An 18,818-nucleotide genomic window follows, 5' to 3' on the forward strand; every position below is an offset into this window, starting at 1 on the left:
CCCTCTAGAAAGATTGTGTAGGCTACATTCATTAGAAGCAGAATTTGAAACTGTTTCTTTCAACTGGTTTACATCCACAAAGTGCATGCAAAATTTCTCAAACCTGTTATTCCTTAACCTCTTCTGTGCCTTGGACGAGATGATCTCGTCCAAGGCTACAGTTCCCCTGTCCCTTGGACGAGATCATCTCGTCCTAGGCACAGGGGAACTTGGGGGCGCGCTAGCGCGCCCCCCCCCGTGCACCCCCCTCCACCCCCCAGGCGGGGATGGAAGGGGAAGACCTTCCCCTTCCACCCCCGCCCCCCCCCCACGGCAATCCGATGACGTCAGCGCGCGCACAGCGCGCTGACGTCATCTAGTGTTGCCGGGCGCGCTGGAAGCCATTTGCTTCCAGCGCGTCTACCGAGGAGGACACGAAAGGTGAGTCCTCTTCGTTTTTGGGGGTCGGGGGTGGTGGGAAACAGACACGGGGGGAAAGGAAAGGGTTTTTCCTTTCCCCCGGTGCCTGTTTTCATTAGATTCCTGCTCCACGATCGCGGGCAGAGCCCGCGATCGTGGAGCAGGAATCTCCACTAGCCACCAGGGATTTATTTTTTTCAATATTTTGGGGGCGACCCCTTGGGCAAGGGTCGCCCCCCCCCAGGGGCAATTATTTTTAGTATTTCGCCCCCCCCTGGGGGCAGATCCGCCGTTTTTTCTGCGGATCTGCCCCCAGGGGGGGGCGAAAACCACTAGACACCAGGGATAGTGTTATTTTGCCATAATTTTGGGGGCGACCCCTTGGGCAAGGGTCGCCCCCCCCGGGGGCAATTTTTTTTTGTATTTCGCCCCCCCCTGGGGGCAGATCTGCCGATTTTTCGGCGGATCTGCCCCCAGGGGGGGGCGAAAACCACTAGACACCAGGGAAAATGTATTATATTTATTATTTTGGGGGCGACCCCTTGGGCAAGGGTCGCCCTCCCCCGGGGGCATTTTTTTATTGTATTTCGCCCCCCCCCTGGGGGCAGATCTGCCGATTTTTCGGCGGATCTGCCCCCAGGGGGGGGCGAAAACCACTAGACACCAGGGATATAGTATTTTATGTTTATTTTGGGGACGACCCCCTTGGGCAAGGGTCGCCCCACCCCGGGGGCAATTTTTTTTTGTATTTCGCCCCCCCCTGGGGCAGATCCGCCGAATTTTCGGCGGATCTGCCCCCGGGGGGGGGGGCGAAAACCACTAGACACCAGGGATTTTATATTTTGTGTATGTTTTGGGGGCGACCCCTTGGGCCAGGGTGGCCCCCCCGGGGAATTTTTATTTGTATTTAGCCCCCCCCCCCCCGGGGGGGCAGATCCGCTGATTTTTTGGCAGATCTGCCCCCGAGGGGGGTTGAAAACCACTAGACACCAGGGATTTATTTTTATTGTAAAGTTTTTTTTGGGGGGGCGACCCTTTGGGCAAGGGGCGTCCCACTGGGGGACACATTTTTTAGTATTTGCCCCCCCCTCCCCCCACGGGGGCAGATTGCCAATTTTTGGGCTGATCTTCCGCCGGGGGGGGGTGCGGGGGGGCAAAATCCACTAGACACCAGGGATTTTGTTTTTGTTGTTTATTTTGAGGGCAACCCCTTGGGCAAGGGTCTCTCCCCTGGGGAGTTTTTTTTTTCTGTTTCGGCCCCCGATGGCAGACCAGTCATTTTTTGGACGATCTGGCCCCGGGGGGGTGGAAGCACACTAGGCGCCAGGGATTGTGTGGTGTGTGTGTAATTTTGTAGGCCCATCTGCCCCCAAGGAGGGCAGAAACCACCAATACGGCAGGGAGTTTTTTGTTTTGTGCTGGGGGTGCCCCCTTTGGGAAGGGTTGCCCCCTAAAAGGGGGCACAGAGGTGTTGCCCATTTCGGCTAATTTTTTTACGCCCATCTACCCCCGAGGGGGGGCAGGATCCACTTAGGTACCAGGGACAACTTCTAAGTTCTTGGTGGTGGGGTGTTTGTCAACAGGCAAAGTATTTGTGATTATAACAATTTATTTCTTCTTTTTCTTCTAGTTCAACGCTTTTGCTTCCTTTGCTGTGGATCTTAGCGGTTTTGGCAGTAGTTGTCCAGTGGTTTGCATAGCTGCATGTTTTAGGTAAGTGAAAGCAATTTACTCCAAAGGAGTATTGTTGACATGCATGAATGACATGTTTGTAGGTGGTGTACTAAATGCAGTATTGTGTGTTTGACATTGTCCTTAGATTTGAGCACAGTGATGTTTGTGTTGTCATATGTCTAATTTGCTTTTTTCTTTTTTCTTTTTAGTGGGATATCATTGGTGATTGCTGTGTCTGTGCAGAGTAGTTGCTTGGTGAGTAGCTATTTCAGGCAACTGAGTGGTATAGTTTTTTGTAGTACATAACTCTTTGTGATAAAGCTACACTTTGTTTATTACTTATTTTAGTGCTAGTTGTTGTTGGCAATCCATTTGTTGTTAGGATCATGGCTAGCCGCAAAGTGACCGCTCAGCAGGTTGTTCGCATGCTCTTTGAGTCGTCTTCAGACCATGATTACGACACTGACTCTGCATCTGAGGCAGAGGAGGAAGCAGGAGATTCTGGAAGTGAGTTTTCTGTCCAAGAGTATTCTTCTGATGAGGAAGCTACTCTCAGTGCAGATGAAGGGCCTGAGTTAGAGGAGGACATTGATGTGCCAAGAGTGCAGCAGCCTGGGGCTGAAGGGTTTCCCATTAGAAGACCTGACACCTGGATTGCCCCAAACATGGAGCAGCCACAGTTACCTGCATTTACTAGTCTCCCAGGGTGTAGAGTTAATACGGAAAACTTTCTGCCTGTCCATTTCTTTCACTTGTTTATGGACGATGTATTTTTGGAAGAGATTGTGGAGCAGACAAATGTGTATGCAGAGCAATATTTGCGGGACAACGCTGCCAGACTTAAGCCTCAGTCTAGAGCTACTCATTGGGTTCCCACATATCTGGAAGAGATGAAAAGGTTTTTAGGTTTGTCTTTTTTGATGGGGTTGATCAGGAAGCCGTCACTGGCTTCTTATTGGTCTACTAGTCCCTTGATGGCAACTGCTATATTTCCTGCAACTATGACACGTAATCGGTATTTGCTTCTTCTTCGTATGCTGCATTTTGTAGACAATGCTTAAGCCTTGCCACGAGATCACCCTGATTGTGACCGCCTTTTTAAGATTAGGCCTGTCCTTGATCATTTTGTGGATCGGTTTTCAGAGGTCTATGTTCCAGGCAAAGAGATAAGTGTGGACGAGTCTTTGGTCCTTTTCAAGGGGCGTTTAGTTTTTAAGCAGTACATCCCTAGTAAGAGGGCACGGTATGGGATTAAATTGTATCTGCTGTCAGAAAGCAGTACAGGATATGTTTATAATTTCCAGGTCTACACTGGTAGGGATTCCAGTATTGACCCTCCTGGTTGTCCGGCCACTTTTGGAGTTAGCGAAAAAATTGTGTGGGAACTTGCTAGACGGCTGTTTAACAAAGGTCACCATTTGTACGTAGATAATTTCTACACTGGAGTGCAGTTGTTCAAGGAGTTGTTTAGGGTGGACACTGTTGCTTGTGGCACAATCCGTTCTAACCGCAAAGGCTATCCAAGGGAGCTTGTCTGTAAAAAACTTGAGAGGGGACAGTGCAGTGCCTTGCGGAATAATGAGCTGTTAGCTATGAAATTTTCAGACAGGAGGGATGTGTACATGCTATCGACCATCCATGATGAGAGTACTTCCCCTGTGGCTGTTTGGGGTCAGGTTGCGGAAGTGCGCAAACCTGCGTGCATTTTGGACTACAATAGGCACATGGGTGGTGTTGATAGAGTAGATCAGAGGTGGGAACCTTACACTGCTCTTCGTAAGTCCTATGTGTGGTATAAAAAGTTGGCCCTACATTTATTTCATTTGGCAACTTTTAATGCCTTTATTGTATACAAGGATTGTTCACCTGAGTCAAGGATGACTTTTGTTAAATTTCAGGAGTCGGTGATAGAAAGCCATATTGTGGTGGAACCGGCAAGAGTTCCTAGAGTAGAAGTGGTGGAGGATGTGGCTAGATTGAAAGATCGGCACTTTCCAGATCACATTCCTCCCACTCCCAAAAAAGACATGCCCACAAAGAAATGTAGAGTATGTGCCCGGAGATCAATCCGGAGGGAGAGCCGGATGTACTGCCCCGAATGCCCTTCAAAGCCTGGGCTGTGTGTGCCTAGCTGTTTTAGAAGTTACCACACAAGGAAAAACTTTTGGGAAATACCGTGGAGCGTAAGCTGTCTGTTTTATATTTTCCACGGTTGGCATCTGTCGTGTATTTAGTTTGAGGTTTTGTGTTTGTAGTTTTGTGCCTATTTTATAATTAGTAGTTTATTTGTTGTTTATAAATAAAAAAAAGTGATTGCGGTGTGCGTGGGGTGGCGCTTGGCTGGCGGTGTGCGTGGGGTGGCGGTGTGCGTGGGGTGGCGCTTGGCTGGCGGTGTGCGTGGGGTGGCGCTTGGCTGGCGGTGCCAGCCAAACGGCAGTCCACAATCCCATCAGCTGGTGTGATTCTTGTATCAGGCATGTGGCGTATGTAAGTGATGGGCCCTTGAGTGGCGCGGTCTGTCGATGTGAGTGTTGTAATGTGCTGGGCCCGTGGCTGGCGGTGTGAATGGTCTTGTGCGTGTCATGTATGAAAGGTGTGTGAATGGACTGTAAAGCGGTTGGTGCCTTGTCGCGGCTTTACAGCTCACGAGCTGTGAGTCATTGGTTCACTTTTTTGCCTTTCAGTTATTAGCAGTGCATTTCATTTTTGTGAAATCTCTTGTTAATAAAATTTGATCCACTGAACCATCACTCACCCTCGTGCCAAATCCAACCAGTATGTGTTGTAAAAAATGACAAAACCTGCTCCGCTGTAATCAGGCGTCGCAGCACACCTGTGACACGCTAGGTGCCTCGGGTGGGACCCCGATGATGAAGCATGCCACCAACTTGGTTGGTGGGTGAGGGGTCTTCTTCACATAACCTAAGTGTTTCTTTTCACTATTTGAGTGTTTGGCACATCACGGACGTATGTGCACACATCAAAATGATATATTGCAAAAATACCTATCCCTTCTATCTCTTCAGGTTTTGGGCCTTATTCTGTTGCAGGCACCTGGCCCACCCACACAAGTGAGGTATCATTTTTATCGGGAGACTTGGGGGAATGCTGGGTGGAAGGAAATTTGTGGCTCCTCTCAGATTCCAGAACTTTCTGCCACAGAAATGAGAGGAAAAAGTGTTTTTTTGGCCAAATTTTGAGGTTTGCAAAGGATTCTGGGTAACAGAACCTGGTCCGAGCCCCGCAAGTCACCCCTCCTTGGATTCCCCTAGGTCTCTAGTTTTCAGAAATGCACAGGTTTGGTAGGTTTCCCTAGGTGCCCGCTGAGCTACAGGCCAAAATTCACAGGTAGGCACTGTTTTCTTCCAAAAATTTGGTTGTGTCCACGTTGCGCTTTGGGGCGTTTCCTGTCGCGGCCGCTAGGCCTACCCACGCAAGTGAGGTATCATTTTTATCGGGAGACATGGGGGAACGCTGGGTGGAAGGAAATTTGTGGCTCCTCTCAAATTCCAGAACTTTCTGCCACAGAAATGTGAGGAACATGTGTTTTTTTAGCCAAATTTTGAGGTTTGCAAAGGATTCTGGGTAACAGAACCTGGTCCGAGCCCCGCAAGTCACCCCTCCTTGGATTCCCCTAGGTCTCTAGTTTTCAGAAATGCACAGGTTTGGTAGGTTTCCCTAGGTGGCGGCTGAGCTAGAGGCCAAAATCTACAGGTAGTCACTTTGCTAAAAACAGCTCTGTTTTCTGTGATATGTCCACGTTGTGTTTTGGGGCATATCCTGTCGCGGGCGCTAGGCCTACCCACACAAGTGAGGTATCATTTTTATCGGGAGACGTGGGGGAACGCTGGGTGGAAGGAAATTTGTGGCTCCTCTCAGATTCCAGAACTTTCTGCCACAGAAATGTGAGGAACATGTGTTTTTTTAGCCAAATTTTGAGGTTTGCAAAGGATTCTGGGTAACAGAACCTGGTCCGAGCCACACAAGTCACCCCTCCTTGGATTCCCCTAGGTCTCTAGTTTTCAGAAATGCACAGGTTTGGTAGGTTTCCCTAGGTGGCGGCTGAGCTAGAGGCCAAAATCTACAGGTAGTCACTTTGCTAAAAACAGCTCTGTTTTCTGTGATATGTCCACGTTGTGTTTTGGGGCATATCCTGTCGCGGGCGCTAGGCCTACCCACACAAGTGAGGTATCATTTTTATCGGGAGACGTGGGGGAACGCTGGGTGGAAGGAAATTTGTGGCTCCTCTCAGATTCCAGAACTTTCTGCCACAGAAATGTGAGGAACATGTGTTTTGTTAGCCAAATTTTGAGGTTTGCAAAGGATTCTGGGTAACAGAACCTGGTCCGAGCCACACAAGTCACCCCTCCTCGGATTCCCCTAGGTCTCTAGTTTTCAGAAATGCACAGGTTTGGTAGGTTTCCCTAGGTGGCGGCTGAGCTAGAGGCCAAAATCTACAGGTAGTCACTTTGCTAAAAACAGCTCTGTTTTCTGTGATATGTCCACGTTGTGTTTTGGGGCATATCCTGTCGCGGGCGCTAGGCCTACCCACACAAGTGAGGTATCATTTTTATCGGGAGACGTGGGGGAACGCTGGGTGGAAGGAAATTTGTGGCTCCTCTCAGATTCCAGAACTTTCTGCCACAGAAATGTGAGGAACATGTGTTTTTTTAGCCAAATTTTGAGGTTTGCAAAGGATTCTGGGTAACAGAACCTGGTCCGAGCCACACAAGTCACCCCTCCTTGGATTCCCCTAGGTCTCTAGTTTTCAGAAATGCATAGGTTTGGTAGGTTTCCCTAGGTGGCGGCAGAGCTAGAGGCCAAAATCTACAGGTAGTCACTTTGCTAAAAACAGCTCTGTTTTCTGTGATATGTCCACGTTGTGTTTTGGGGCATATCCTGTCGCGGGCGCTAGGCCTACCCACACAAGTGAGGTATCATTTTTATCGGGAGACGTGGGGGAACGCTGGGTGGAAGGAAATTTGTGGCTCCTCTCAGATTCCAGAACTTTCTGCCACAGAAATGTGAGGAACATGTGTTTTTTTAGCCAAATTTTGAGGTTTGCAAAGGATTCTGGGTAACAGAACCTGGTCCGAGCCACACAAGTCACCCCTCCTTGGATTCCCCTAGGTCTCTAGTTTTCAGAAATGCATAGGTTTGGTAGGTTTCCCTAGGTGGCGGCTGAGCTAGAGGCCAAAATCTACAGGTAGTCACTTTGCTAAAAACAGCTCTGTTTTCTGTGATATGTCCACGTTGTGTTTTGGGGCATATCCTGTCGCGGGCGCTAGGCCTACCCACACAAGTGAGGTATCATTTTTATCGGGAGACTTAGGGGAACGCTGGGTGGAAGGAAATTTGTGGCTCCTCTCAGATTCCAGAACTTTCTGCCACAGAAATGTGAGGAACATGTGTTTTTTTAGCCAAATTTTGAGGTTTGCAAAGGATTCTGGGTAACAGAACCTGGTCCGAGCCACACAAGTCACCCCTCCTTGGATTCCCCTAGGTCTCTAGTTTTCAGAAATGCATAGGTTTGGTAGGTTTCCCTAGGTGGCGGCAGAGCTAGAGGCCAAAATCTACAGGTAGTCACTTTGCTAAAAACAGCTCTGTTTTCTGTGATATGTCCACGTTGTGTTTTGGGGCATATCCTGTCGCGGGCGCTAGGCCTACCCACACAAGTGAGGTATCATTTTTATCGGGAGCCGTGGGGGAACGCTGGGTGGAAGGAAATTTGTGGCTCCTCTCAGATTCCAGAACTTTCTGCCACAGAAATGTGAGGAACATGTGTTTTTTTAGCCAAATTTTGAGGTTTGCAAAGGATTCTGGGTAACAGAACCTGGTCCGAGCCCCGCAAGTCACCCCTCCTTGGATCCCCCTAGGTCTCTAGTTTTCAGAAATGCACAGGTTTGGTAGGTTTCCCTAGGTGGCGGCTGAGCTAGAGGCCAAAATCTACAGGTAGTCACTTTGCTAAAAACAGCTCTGTTTTCTGTGATATGTCCACGTTGTGTGTTGGGGCATATCCTGTCGCGGGCGCTAGGCCTACCCACACAAGTGAGGTATCATTTTTATCGGGAGACGTGGGGGAACGCTAGGTGGAAGGAAATTTGTGGCTCCTCTCAGATTCCAGAACTTTCTGCCACAGAAATGTGAGGAACATGTGTTTTTTTAGCCAAATTTTGAGGTTTGCAAAGGATTCTGGGTAACCGAACCTGGTCCGAGCCACACAAGTTACCCCTCCTTGGATTCCCCTAGGTCTCTAGTTTTCAGAAATGCACAGGTTTGGTAGGTTTCCCTAGGTGGCGGCTGAGCTACAGGCCAAAATCTACAGGTAGTCACTTTGCTAAAAACAGCTCTGTTTTCTGTGATGTGTCCAGGTTGTGTTTTGGGGCATATCCTGTCGCGGGCGCTAGGCCTACCCACACAAGTGAGGTATCATTTTTATCGGGAGACGTGGGGGAATGCTGGGTGGAAGGAAATTTGTCGCTCCTCTCAGATTCCAGAACTTTCTGCCACAGAAATGTGAGGAACATGTGGTTTTTTAGCCAAATTTTGAGGTTTGCAAAGGATTCTGGGTAACAGAACCTGGTCCGAGCCACACAAGTCACCCCTCCTTGGATTCCCCTAGGTCTCTAGTTTTCAGAAATGCACAGGTTTGGTAGGTTTCCCTAGGTGGCGGCTGAGCTAGAGGCCAAAATCTACAGGTAGTCACTTTGCTAAAAACAGCTCTGTTTTCTGTGATGTGTCCACGTTGTGTTTTGGGGCATATCCTGTCGCGGGCGCTAGTCCTAGCCACACAAGTGAGGTATCATTTTTATCGGGAGACTTGGGGGAACATAGAATAGCAAAACAAGTGTTATTGCCCCTTGTCTTTCTCTACATTTATTCCTTCCAAATATAGGTGTGTGTGTAAAAAAGACATCTATTTGAGAAATTCCATGTAATTCACGTGCTACTATGGTCACCGCGGAATTCAGAGATGTGCAAATAACCACTGCTCCTCAACACCTTATCTTGTGCCCTTTTTGGAAATGCAAAGGTTTTCTTGATAGCTATTTTTTACTCCTTATATTTCAGCAAATGAATTACTGTATACCCGGTATAGAATGAAAACGCACTGCAGGGTGCAGCTCATTTATTGGCTCTGGGTTCCTCGGGTTCTTGATGAACCTACAAACCCTATATATCCCCGCAACCAGAGGAGTCCAGCAGACGTAACGCTATATTGCTTTCGATAATCTGACATTGCAGGGAAAAGTTACAGAGTAAAAAGTAGAGAAAAATTGATGTTTTTTTCACCTCAATTTCAATATTTTTCTTTTTCAGCTGTTATTTTCTGTAGGAAACCCTTGTAGGATCTACACAAATGACCCCTTGCTGAATTCAGAATTTTGTCTACTTTTCAGAAATGTTTAGGTTTCTGGGATCTAGCATTGGTTTCATGACCATTCCTGTCACTGACTGGAAGGAGGCTGAAAGCACAAAAAATTGCACAAATGGGGTATGCTCCAGTAAAATGCCAAAATTGTGTTGAAAAATTGGGTTTTCGGATTCAAGTCTGCCTGTTCCTGAAAGCTGGGAAGCTGCTGAGTTTAGCACCGTAGACCCTTTGTTGATGCCATTTTCAGGGGAAAAACCACAAGCCTTCTTCTCCAGCCCCTTTTTCCAATTTTTTTGAAAAAAACGAAATTTTCACTGTATTTTGGCCAATTTCTTGACCTCCTTCAGGGGAACCCACAAAGTCTGGGTACCTTTAGAATCCCTAGGATGTTGGCAAAAAAGGACGCAAATTTGGCTTGGTTAGCTTATGTGGACAAAAAGTTATGAGGGCCTAAGCGCGAACTGCCCCAAATAGGCAAAAAAAGGCCTGGCACAGGAGGGGGAAAAGGCCTGGCAGCGAAGGGGTTAAAGTCCTGCATGAAAAACTGATGTTGTATCCCTTATTTTGTTTTTTTTAATGCACCACTGCTAACCTTCTACATTCTGTCTGCCTCTTCTGTAGACAGGTTACTCTAAATCTCATGCCCATTTGCCTACAAGCTCTTTTTGGAAATCATAATATCATATATGTCAACGATGTACCACAAAGAAACTGGATTGAATGCATGGAATGATCAGGCAAAACTAACCCTAATAACTAATGGACTCACCACTAACTTTGGGCTTCTGGATAGCGTGCTACTCGCTGTAATGCGATCCGATGCTGCGTCAGGGGTTAAGTGATGTATAAATCGAATTTAAACTCACTTGATGAGGTCATCAGTGGTGTCATTTGACATACAGCAACACAAAAACATGCTGAACATTGTCAAAATTTCACCTCCCGTCACAGATCTGGGATAAATCCATATTTTTTTTTTGATCACCATACCACCCCTGTTTGGACCCAGCCATATGCAAATTAGTCTTGACCCTGCTCCCTATGGAAACAGTCCAGCCTGAACTGCCAGGCCAGGCCCTTCCTGGATTGGAAACAAGCTTTCTGGGACCGGTTTCGAGGAATCACCCTCATCAGCCAGGCTAGCTTGAATCCAGTGGCACAGTGAGCACAGGACCCAACATCTGGATATACCCTTCCCAATTAGGGCAACTACAGCAACACAAAATGTTGGACGAAATGGTGGACGAAATGCTGAACATTGTCAAACATTCACCCCAAGTCACAGATCTGTGAGCCATTTTGTGCTCTTTCACACACAGGGTGGCAGAACAGTGCTGCAGCCCTGAGCCTTACGCACCTGCTGTACCATATGCTAGTGACTTGTATGCAAGTCAGTCGTTTTCAAATGGATATAGCTAATTTGACATTTAATTTGTATAGAGTTAGAACACTGGCACTGAGGTCTTGTTAGTAGGCCTCAGTGCTCTCTCAAAGTCGACGAAAAACAGCAGCTAGTAGTCCAAATGTAGAGAGAAACCTGCAAAAGCATGTTTCCTCACAGTTCACTAAACTATAACTAGCGAATTCCAGTAGTTTTTCATTTTTTGAATCTTAGTTCTTATCTCATTTCAACATCTAATTATTAGGTCACTTTAACATTTGTGTCCTCTTCATGTGTTTTGGCAATCGATACAGAAGATGTCATGATTGAGACACGCTATCCCCCATCATTTAGATAAGCTTGTTTTGATGTTATGAAATACTTCAGCTAGACACACAATCCCTCAGAATGTAAATGCAGTAATACCAATACCATAAGGTGCACTTTCCCTGATGCAGTTTTATATCCACAGTATTTCTAAACTAACAAATAGTTTTCCCTGCACAAAGTGCACCAAGTAAAACATAACAAATTTGTATGGTGAAAAACCACAGTTAGTGCAAAATCTGTACAATGTCATTCTGATTCAGGCACAAGACCCTGTTTGTCCAAAGGCAACATTTCTGCCCACCTTGAAATACGGGGAAGGATATACGGAATGACCCTGTTAGAAAATATTACAAAAGGAGGAAGATGCTAATAACAAATCTCATGTATTGTGGGTAAGAGTGTCTTTGTGGTGTTTCTCTTTGGGAAAAAGTTATTAATTGTGTAAGGCGACTCCAATTGAGATAGCTCATTACTTTCTACATCTGTGGAAATTTGAAGTTATATTTGAGAAGATTGGTGGTCTAAAGGTTAAGTGAAGTTTGGGTGAGTATTGATGCGATTATTATTGCATCGTAGAATTAAGAATATGTGAAGGTAATAGTAAAGTTGGTATGTTTTGGATTATTTTAGATGTTCCCTACCTACTAGTCCTGAGGAAGACCCTTGTGGGAACCCGGAATTGGCCCAAGAGTTACAGGGGGTCGAAACATCGACAATGCTATAGCCTGGATTTGTTTTTTTTAACTGAAGTGAAGGACCAAAATGGGGAATTGAACTTTGATATAAATAAGTGTTTATTCAATGGGAAAAGGGGTTAACCGACAGGCTGTTTTTAATTTTTTTTTGCTAATAGATATGTGGGAGATTCACTGTTGCTTCTTTTTATGTTTCTAATCATGAGCACCCAACTTTTTGCACTTTTCTGTTGATATGGAAGGGGGTTTTATGAATATTTAATATGGTTATAGAAGATATTTTGTATATAAAATAAAGGATGGATTCTTAATGCTTTTTTGTATCTATACTGCATGATATGAATAATTTTGTTTTGTAAATTATTCTTTTTTGTAAATTTCTTCTTCCGTCTCCTGATGGATCAATGTTGTCTTGGAAGAAAACACCTTGAAATGAGAGTCTGAAAGAGAACCCAGTGAATTCTGTTTTAGTAATCTCAACAAACTGAACCTCCAGGTGAGGAAAGGTGGGGTGAGGAAAGATTTACCTTGTATTACTATATTGTGAAATTAGGGTGCTTTACAGAACTTATACTGTGTTTTTCTACTTTCCAGTTCCTGGTTTGCTATGCGTCTTACAAAACTGCACCTCTATTCCTAAGAAAGCACTTTTCTTGTTACTGTGTAACAAAAGCCTTCGTGGGAGCTTTGATGGACATGCATCTTATATATATACATTTACCTGAATCCCGAAAAAGTTAAACAAACTACCAGGTCGATTAGCACAGATGTTTCACATCATCATGGATTATAGAAAACTGCACATAGCATGCCTCATTAACAAATGGCTGATCCTAACACAAAGTTAAAGAGCTCTTGAGAGAGATCAAATTGCATTACTATATTAGTGGCATAGAAGTTAGCATATGGTGATTAATTAACCTGCATTTAAAAGCCTAGCAGGGAAAATAACATTAGTTCTAACATGTGCACATTTGAATTATGGTGGACCATGTGGTCACCATTGGTATTGTGCACCAAGTTTTAACATGTGATATTTTGCATTCGTATTAAATGAAGTACTAAAATGAGCAAATGTTGAGTTTTTTTTTTAAAATGAATATCAAGAACTGAAAGTATTAAATGAATATAAATTAATCATACTTATATTGAATTAAATAGATCATATTAATGTGATATATGTGTGCAGAAAAATAAATGCATGTTTAAATTGTTCTAACCTGTCATAAATAATGTTTGCAATTAAATAATTTGCTTTATATATTTAATATGAATTGTAAGGTGCGCAATAGGTTTATTATGTAATCATTGTATTAATGTGTATTAAGGCTTCTTAGTTTGAATAGGCCTGGAAGATTCATTTTGCAGCAGTAATGGAAAATCACTTGTTTATTCTGCCCCCTCTGACTTGAATTATTTTCTTAGGATGTTGTGATGTTGAATGTCCTATGGTTTTGAAGGCAAGAAACATGTTTGTCACTAAAAATACTGCATTATTTTTTCTAGCTGTCGAACAAGTCAGGAAACTCATGATTTCTATGTGAAACAGATTTAGTTCCGTGAGAGAAGAACCCAATGTTGCAAGTTATTAAAGAATGTAATATTTTTGGCAGCACTGTTTAAAATCATGTATATGACAATGCACATCTGCTGAGAAACTATGAATGGTAGCAGAGTTGGTGGTACCATCAAGAGCCATAGGTCACCTAATCTGACGTCCGAAGTGCACCCACCTGAAGGACAAATGAATGGATCATGCATGTTTTAATTATTGAGAAACTTTGAACTAGGAGTCAGTCATTGAGTGATTCTACTCCTCTGCTTCGATGGTGTTCAGAACTCTGTCGAAGTCTGTCTATTTTTGCTTATGCCTTCTGTCAACCACTGACTCTTTAAGATCCCAGATGAGTTTACTCCTCAAGAGTCTAATGGCCCTATTTTGTTATGTGGTTCAGTATTAATAGGCCCAACTAATTCTGAACTGCTGATTTGCCCAGTGTGCAGCCTGTGTTCTGCACTGCCTGATGCTGCTTCAACTGACGCCAGGAGATGGTGACCGTCATGTCTGACGAACTATTGCTGTCTGCTGTCCCACGAGGACAGGTAAAACTAAATGTGGTTTCTGGTTTCCTTTTCAGTTAGATAATAACACAAGCATAATTTTTTATAGTGAGTTGCCCTAGCTTAGATGTTTTCTAAATTATTTTTGTTTCTTTTTTATTTTTGCCCATGTGTTAGCCCGCTTCCACACATGCAAGTCCTAATTTGTGTTAGTGACAGAAATGGCCCAGACCTGAAAACTGAAGTTGAAAGCTAACCTGTATTTTGATGATTTATTGATGACATCTTCAACTGCTTTGATATTTAATAACAATGTGCATATTGCGTTGCTGCTAATCTATATCATTCTCTTGGAGTGTCTGAGTGTTGATGCTTTGTAGGTTAAATCTTTTCAGGCGTTTTGGTCAGCCCATGGTTTTTATGTATGTTTATAATTTAGTTTTGCACACCATATGTGACACAGATTTAGGGATTGTAATAAAGCTTAACACTCTCATCAAATGTTCAAGTGTAGTTCAGCAACTTGTAGAACTGGCCCCAATTATAGAGGCATTTAGATATAATCAGAGCCTTGAGATTTGAATATCATTTCACCTTTTATTCCATCAAAGCTTTGTGCATCAACTCGGAGGAAGGATATGTCCTCAAGCAAGATTCCCTGTATCTCCCCTTCTTCAGTGAGACAAGCATTAGGTCTGAGGAAAATGACTGCTGATGCTCAAACCTGAGGAAGTAAGCTGCCACAACTGAAAAGTCACCTTGCCCAACTATTTTGAGCCCTGATGTGAACCTGCTGCCAGCAGGGCAATACTGAAGTGCTACTGCGGATGTCCGTCCACTCACAATAAAAACGCCACTACAGTTACTGATTATCAGCCCACCTCTCTCAATATCTCGACTGTGAGTGTTCCACGTGTTGTGCTAAGGTTGCGACAGCTAAAGAAAGAGAACTGCTGTCTTTTCAATGGTGGGTCGTAGTGCTCTTCCTTTTCTACTGCCTTACCCATCTAAGCTGCCCAATTACCCACAGCAGCACAAATGGACCAAACGACTTTCAGGAGTATTGGAGTAACTTTGTATTAGGATGGGAAAAGGGGCCCCTGAACAGATCTAGATAATGTGTGTGTGTCAGTACCATAGTCCCCAAAGAAAGTTGAAGTGTTTTCCACCTCCACCTCTGCACACACAACGACCGTGCAGGTGCACTGAACATTCCCTTGAGCTGGAGTGAAACCCAGAGTGGCACTCTGTGGTAGCACGTTCCCACCAAGTCAGCTTTTCTTTCTCCGGGAAGGGACTACTGTCATCGCTCAGAGCTGTAGAGGACTGACAGTGGATGCAACAAAGTTATTATAGTGCACGGCAGGCTTTTTGCCCTGTTACCTGCATAAAGGAAGAACTCCTAGACCCACTCCTGTATTTTCAAATTGTTCTGTCAGGCCACGGGGATTGGGTTCTTTGCCCTTTCATTAGGTGTATGGATGTTACTTGTGCATGTTGTTTACATGTAAAGGATGTATGTGCCAAGCAAATATTGTCAGTTGTCACAGCCACTGTGGCTTCCATTATGTATCAGGCACACTTTGATGGCACCTATGATGGAGGTTTTGAGGTAGAGGGCTTACAGCAGATGTACATAGCGGGTCTCCGTACAAACATTCCAGGGATTTCTTTCAGTGAGTCAGATAGGAGTGCTGCTAAAATTAGCAAAGTATACTGACCCCTTTAAAGCCTTTAGAGGAGAGAACTGACTGACTGTACAGGAGTAGCTTTGTATGGGCCAGTGGATGAAGAGACTCCTTAAGAGATGCCAAGGTTATGATGAGGCCAAGCAAGGTGAAGTAATGCCACTACAGACACACAGGCTGCGACCTAAATCAAGATGTTATGAGAATGTCCAGAGGCCCAAACGTGCCTGGCCAGTAGAGGCAAAAATCAACACCTGTGCTGAAAGTGTCTCTTAATCTGCCAGGAGGAGTCTCAATAGCAATGCAGTAGAAAGAAGTGCTAAAGCACTAAGACGAACTTGGACATCGGAAATATTTGGGCATCCGAACCTCCATAACTGCAAGCCCAGTGACCCCCCAGCACACCTCTAACTGCCTGGTAATGCTGCGACATACCAGAGGCTAAGGGTGCCAGCACTCATCATGTACGGAGAACCAATCGGGCTGAGGGGGGGGCGGCCCCTCCGCCCTAAAGGACGGGCCGCCACTGTGCCTGCAACAGGGGAGAGCAAGATACTTAACTGTGGGGAACCAAGACTATTTTAAGGGAAACAGCAAACTCCACAAAATGAATTCCCGTAAGGCCAATGTGATTGTCAATTGATGGTTATTACGGGCTGAGTCTCTAACATAACACCACATCCCTGAAAAAGCCTTGAAACAGTCGACTTTGATACCCTGGGAGAAAAGTGATAGATGGGTGTACTTTGATTCTGGATTCAATGGTATGGTTAAGCCACTGAGCACAACGGCAATGGTAAATACCTCTAAATGATACAATTTGAGCCTGGTAACCTCAGACTGTCCATAGACTCCTGAAAAAAGCCCTCACACTTTGCAGCCTCCATATTCTAACCTCAGCGGTTGTAATTGGGACGATTTCACAGTCTGAGGCCACTTACAACCCAATCACTTCCAGTCGTATAAATCTTCTACCTGTCACTCAAAATGGACACCTTTAGTAGGACTGCTCTTGTTGCAACCACTTCTGCCTCTAGTGCAAAAGTTCACAAGTTCCAATCAAGATAAGCAGAGATTGAACTCAAAAACAACTGTCAATGGTTTCCTGGATGGCTCAAGAAAAAAATAGGAAATGCATTGTGTGTGACCATTGGAAAAATTGAACCCACAATTATTCTACCTTGCTTTATATAAGGTGTGCATTTAGGACGGAGTCAGTTTATCTTCAAGTTCTGCCTCATGAAAGGTGGAAAGCATATTAACTTGTGGGAGCTATAATTTTACTGACTAAACCCTTATGCAAATATTTTTTTTTCCCTAAACATAAATGGAACTGACTGAAGATTTGTTAGCCCTATCTAGGTTTCTAAACCTATATAAGCATCTGAGAGTCAGCCTTGACTACTCAGTCTTGATACCCACGGAGACGGACTCGAAGCCCAAAACGAAGGTCTGGTATTTTAGAGAGCAGTAAAGCAAAAAAGGCAAAAGGTCAGGTGTAGTTGAAGATGCCATAAAGAGGGCTACCAGGTGGCTTCATGTTACCATGCCCCAACGTGTCTTTCCAGGCGTGGTAATCTAGTTATTTCATCTAAACTAAGAGCATACGTACCAAAATGTACGGATTCCTTAAACCGGAGGATTGACATTAGGCATCTGGGTGAGGTAAATTTTAATTTTCAATACAAACATTAACATTGTGCCTTCTGGTAACCCAAGTCATGCATGACATCGGCTACTTTGCACTCCTGCTTTCACTAGCAGTTTGCAGGTCTAAAAAGACAAAGCGAGAGCATGAAGTAGTTCTGGCTATATAATGGTAAATAAACAGATTCCCTGTGGCACCACTACTACGAAGAAAAACCTTTGCGTTCTGTCTAAAGAATGCAGTGCTCTAATGAAAACTAGAGGTTTGGGGACATGGAAACGTCACTCGTCTCCTTTAATCTGCTGCCAGCATGTTCAATAAGAGGCAGACCTGAACCCCATCAACTGAGGGGACAGGGGCTTAGATAGAGCTCTCGGTGATTGGGCTTCAGTCATAAGGCGCAATTAGCTCAAGAAATAAAAGTGACAAAAGACCCGAAAACTACCCAGGAGTGGGGGCCGCCACAAACAGGCACATTCCATGAAAGACCACGATATACACGTTCCCATTTCAAGGAGTGGCGGACACTGGTGCTTCTCTGCCCGAGAGTGGCACCAATTGCGCTACCCCCTCTTTGGAATATAAGGGACCATAGTAAGCAACATGTCTCAAGCTTCAGGCAAAATGCATCACATCCCAAGAACCGGTGCATGACAATAACAGCCGGGTTACACACCTTGAGGGGTCGCGAAGTCTCTGCTTCAAGCAATACTATCCAGGCAGGATTCGGATCGCGCGCTGGAACAAGACTTAAATCGCATGCGCACATGGAAACCAGCCGATTGGGCTGAATGTGGTTCCGGCGTTGTTATTTAATGATTCAAGAAAATCAATATTCATAAAAAAAAATTACAAAGGGAATTTTGGGAGGTCAGTGACTCTACTGATGATTTGTTTTAAACACACGTTTTTACAAATTGCACACTAACATTTCTAAGCTTTTGATAACAATTAGAACTCCGCCATTTTCAAAATGTGTTCCTAAATGACATCAAACGCCGGCTTTCTTGAAACCTGTGATCTAATTTTGACCCGATAACTTAGTTCACTACGTTTCCGAAACAGAACTTTACTCTTCTAAGATGGCCGCCAAATGATCCGAAGGGGATGACCAAGCGGCTGCCAAAAATCTGCTAGTCCAAGTCTATACTTCCTACGTCTGATAGTCAATATAACAACACAAAGCTTTATTGACACGAGGGCTGATAAAAAAAAAACCTCGCTGCCGAAGATGGTTTTCGCGCACTGTTTTTATTGATGTGCTCAGAAGACACCCCCACCCCATGCTGACCCCTTTTTTGGCTATTTGGGGTAGTTGGCGCTCAGGCCTTCATAACTTTCTGTCTGCATAAACTATCCACGCCAAATTTGCGTCCTTTTTTCCAACATCCTAGGGATTCTAAAGCTACCCAGAGTTTGTGGGTTCCCCTGTAGGAGACCAATAAATTAGCCAAAATACAGCAAAAATGTCTTTTTTTCCCAGAAAAAACAAAGGCTTTGCAGTGCTAATATCACCATCTGCTCAGCTTTCAGGAATAGGCAGACTTGAATCAGTAAACCAAATTTT

The 18,818-nt window shown here is 44.7% G+C and overlaps 1 protein-coding gene across 2 annotated transcripts in view; it reads right to left on the minus strand.

Moving 5' to 3' along the window:
• AAAS (aladin WD repeat nucleoporin) overlaps nt 1-18,025 on the minus strand; it is a 258,437-nt gene extending 240,412 nt beyond the window's left edge. Inside the window, exon 1 of one of the 2 annotated variants that reach the window (XM_069230959.1) lies at nt 17,928-18,025. Coding sequence is in view for 1 of the 2 variants with exons in the window: in XM_069230958.1 (XP_069087059.1) it covers nt 17,928-18,020 (93 nt within the window). In the remaining variant the exon portion in view is untranslated. The remainder of the gene's footprint in view (nt 1-17,927) is intronic. The other variant, XM_069230958.1, reaches the window with a different exon arrangement.
• Between the last annotated feature and the right edge of the window lie 793 nt (nt 18,026-18,818).

This window comes from Pleurodeles waltl, chromosome 4_2 (genome assembly GCF_031143425.1).
Source record: "Pleurodeles waltl isolate 20211129_DDA chromosome 4_2, aPleWal1.hap1.20221129, whole genome shotgun sequence".
NCBI classification, from domain to species: Eukaryota; Metazoa; Chordata; class Amphibia; order Caudata; family Salamandridae; genus Pleurodeles; species Pleurodeles waltl.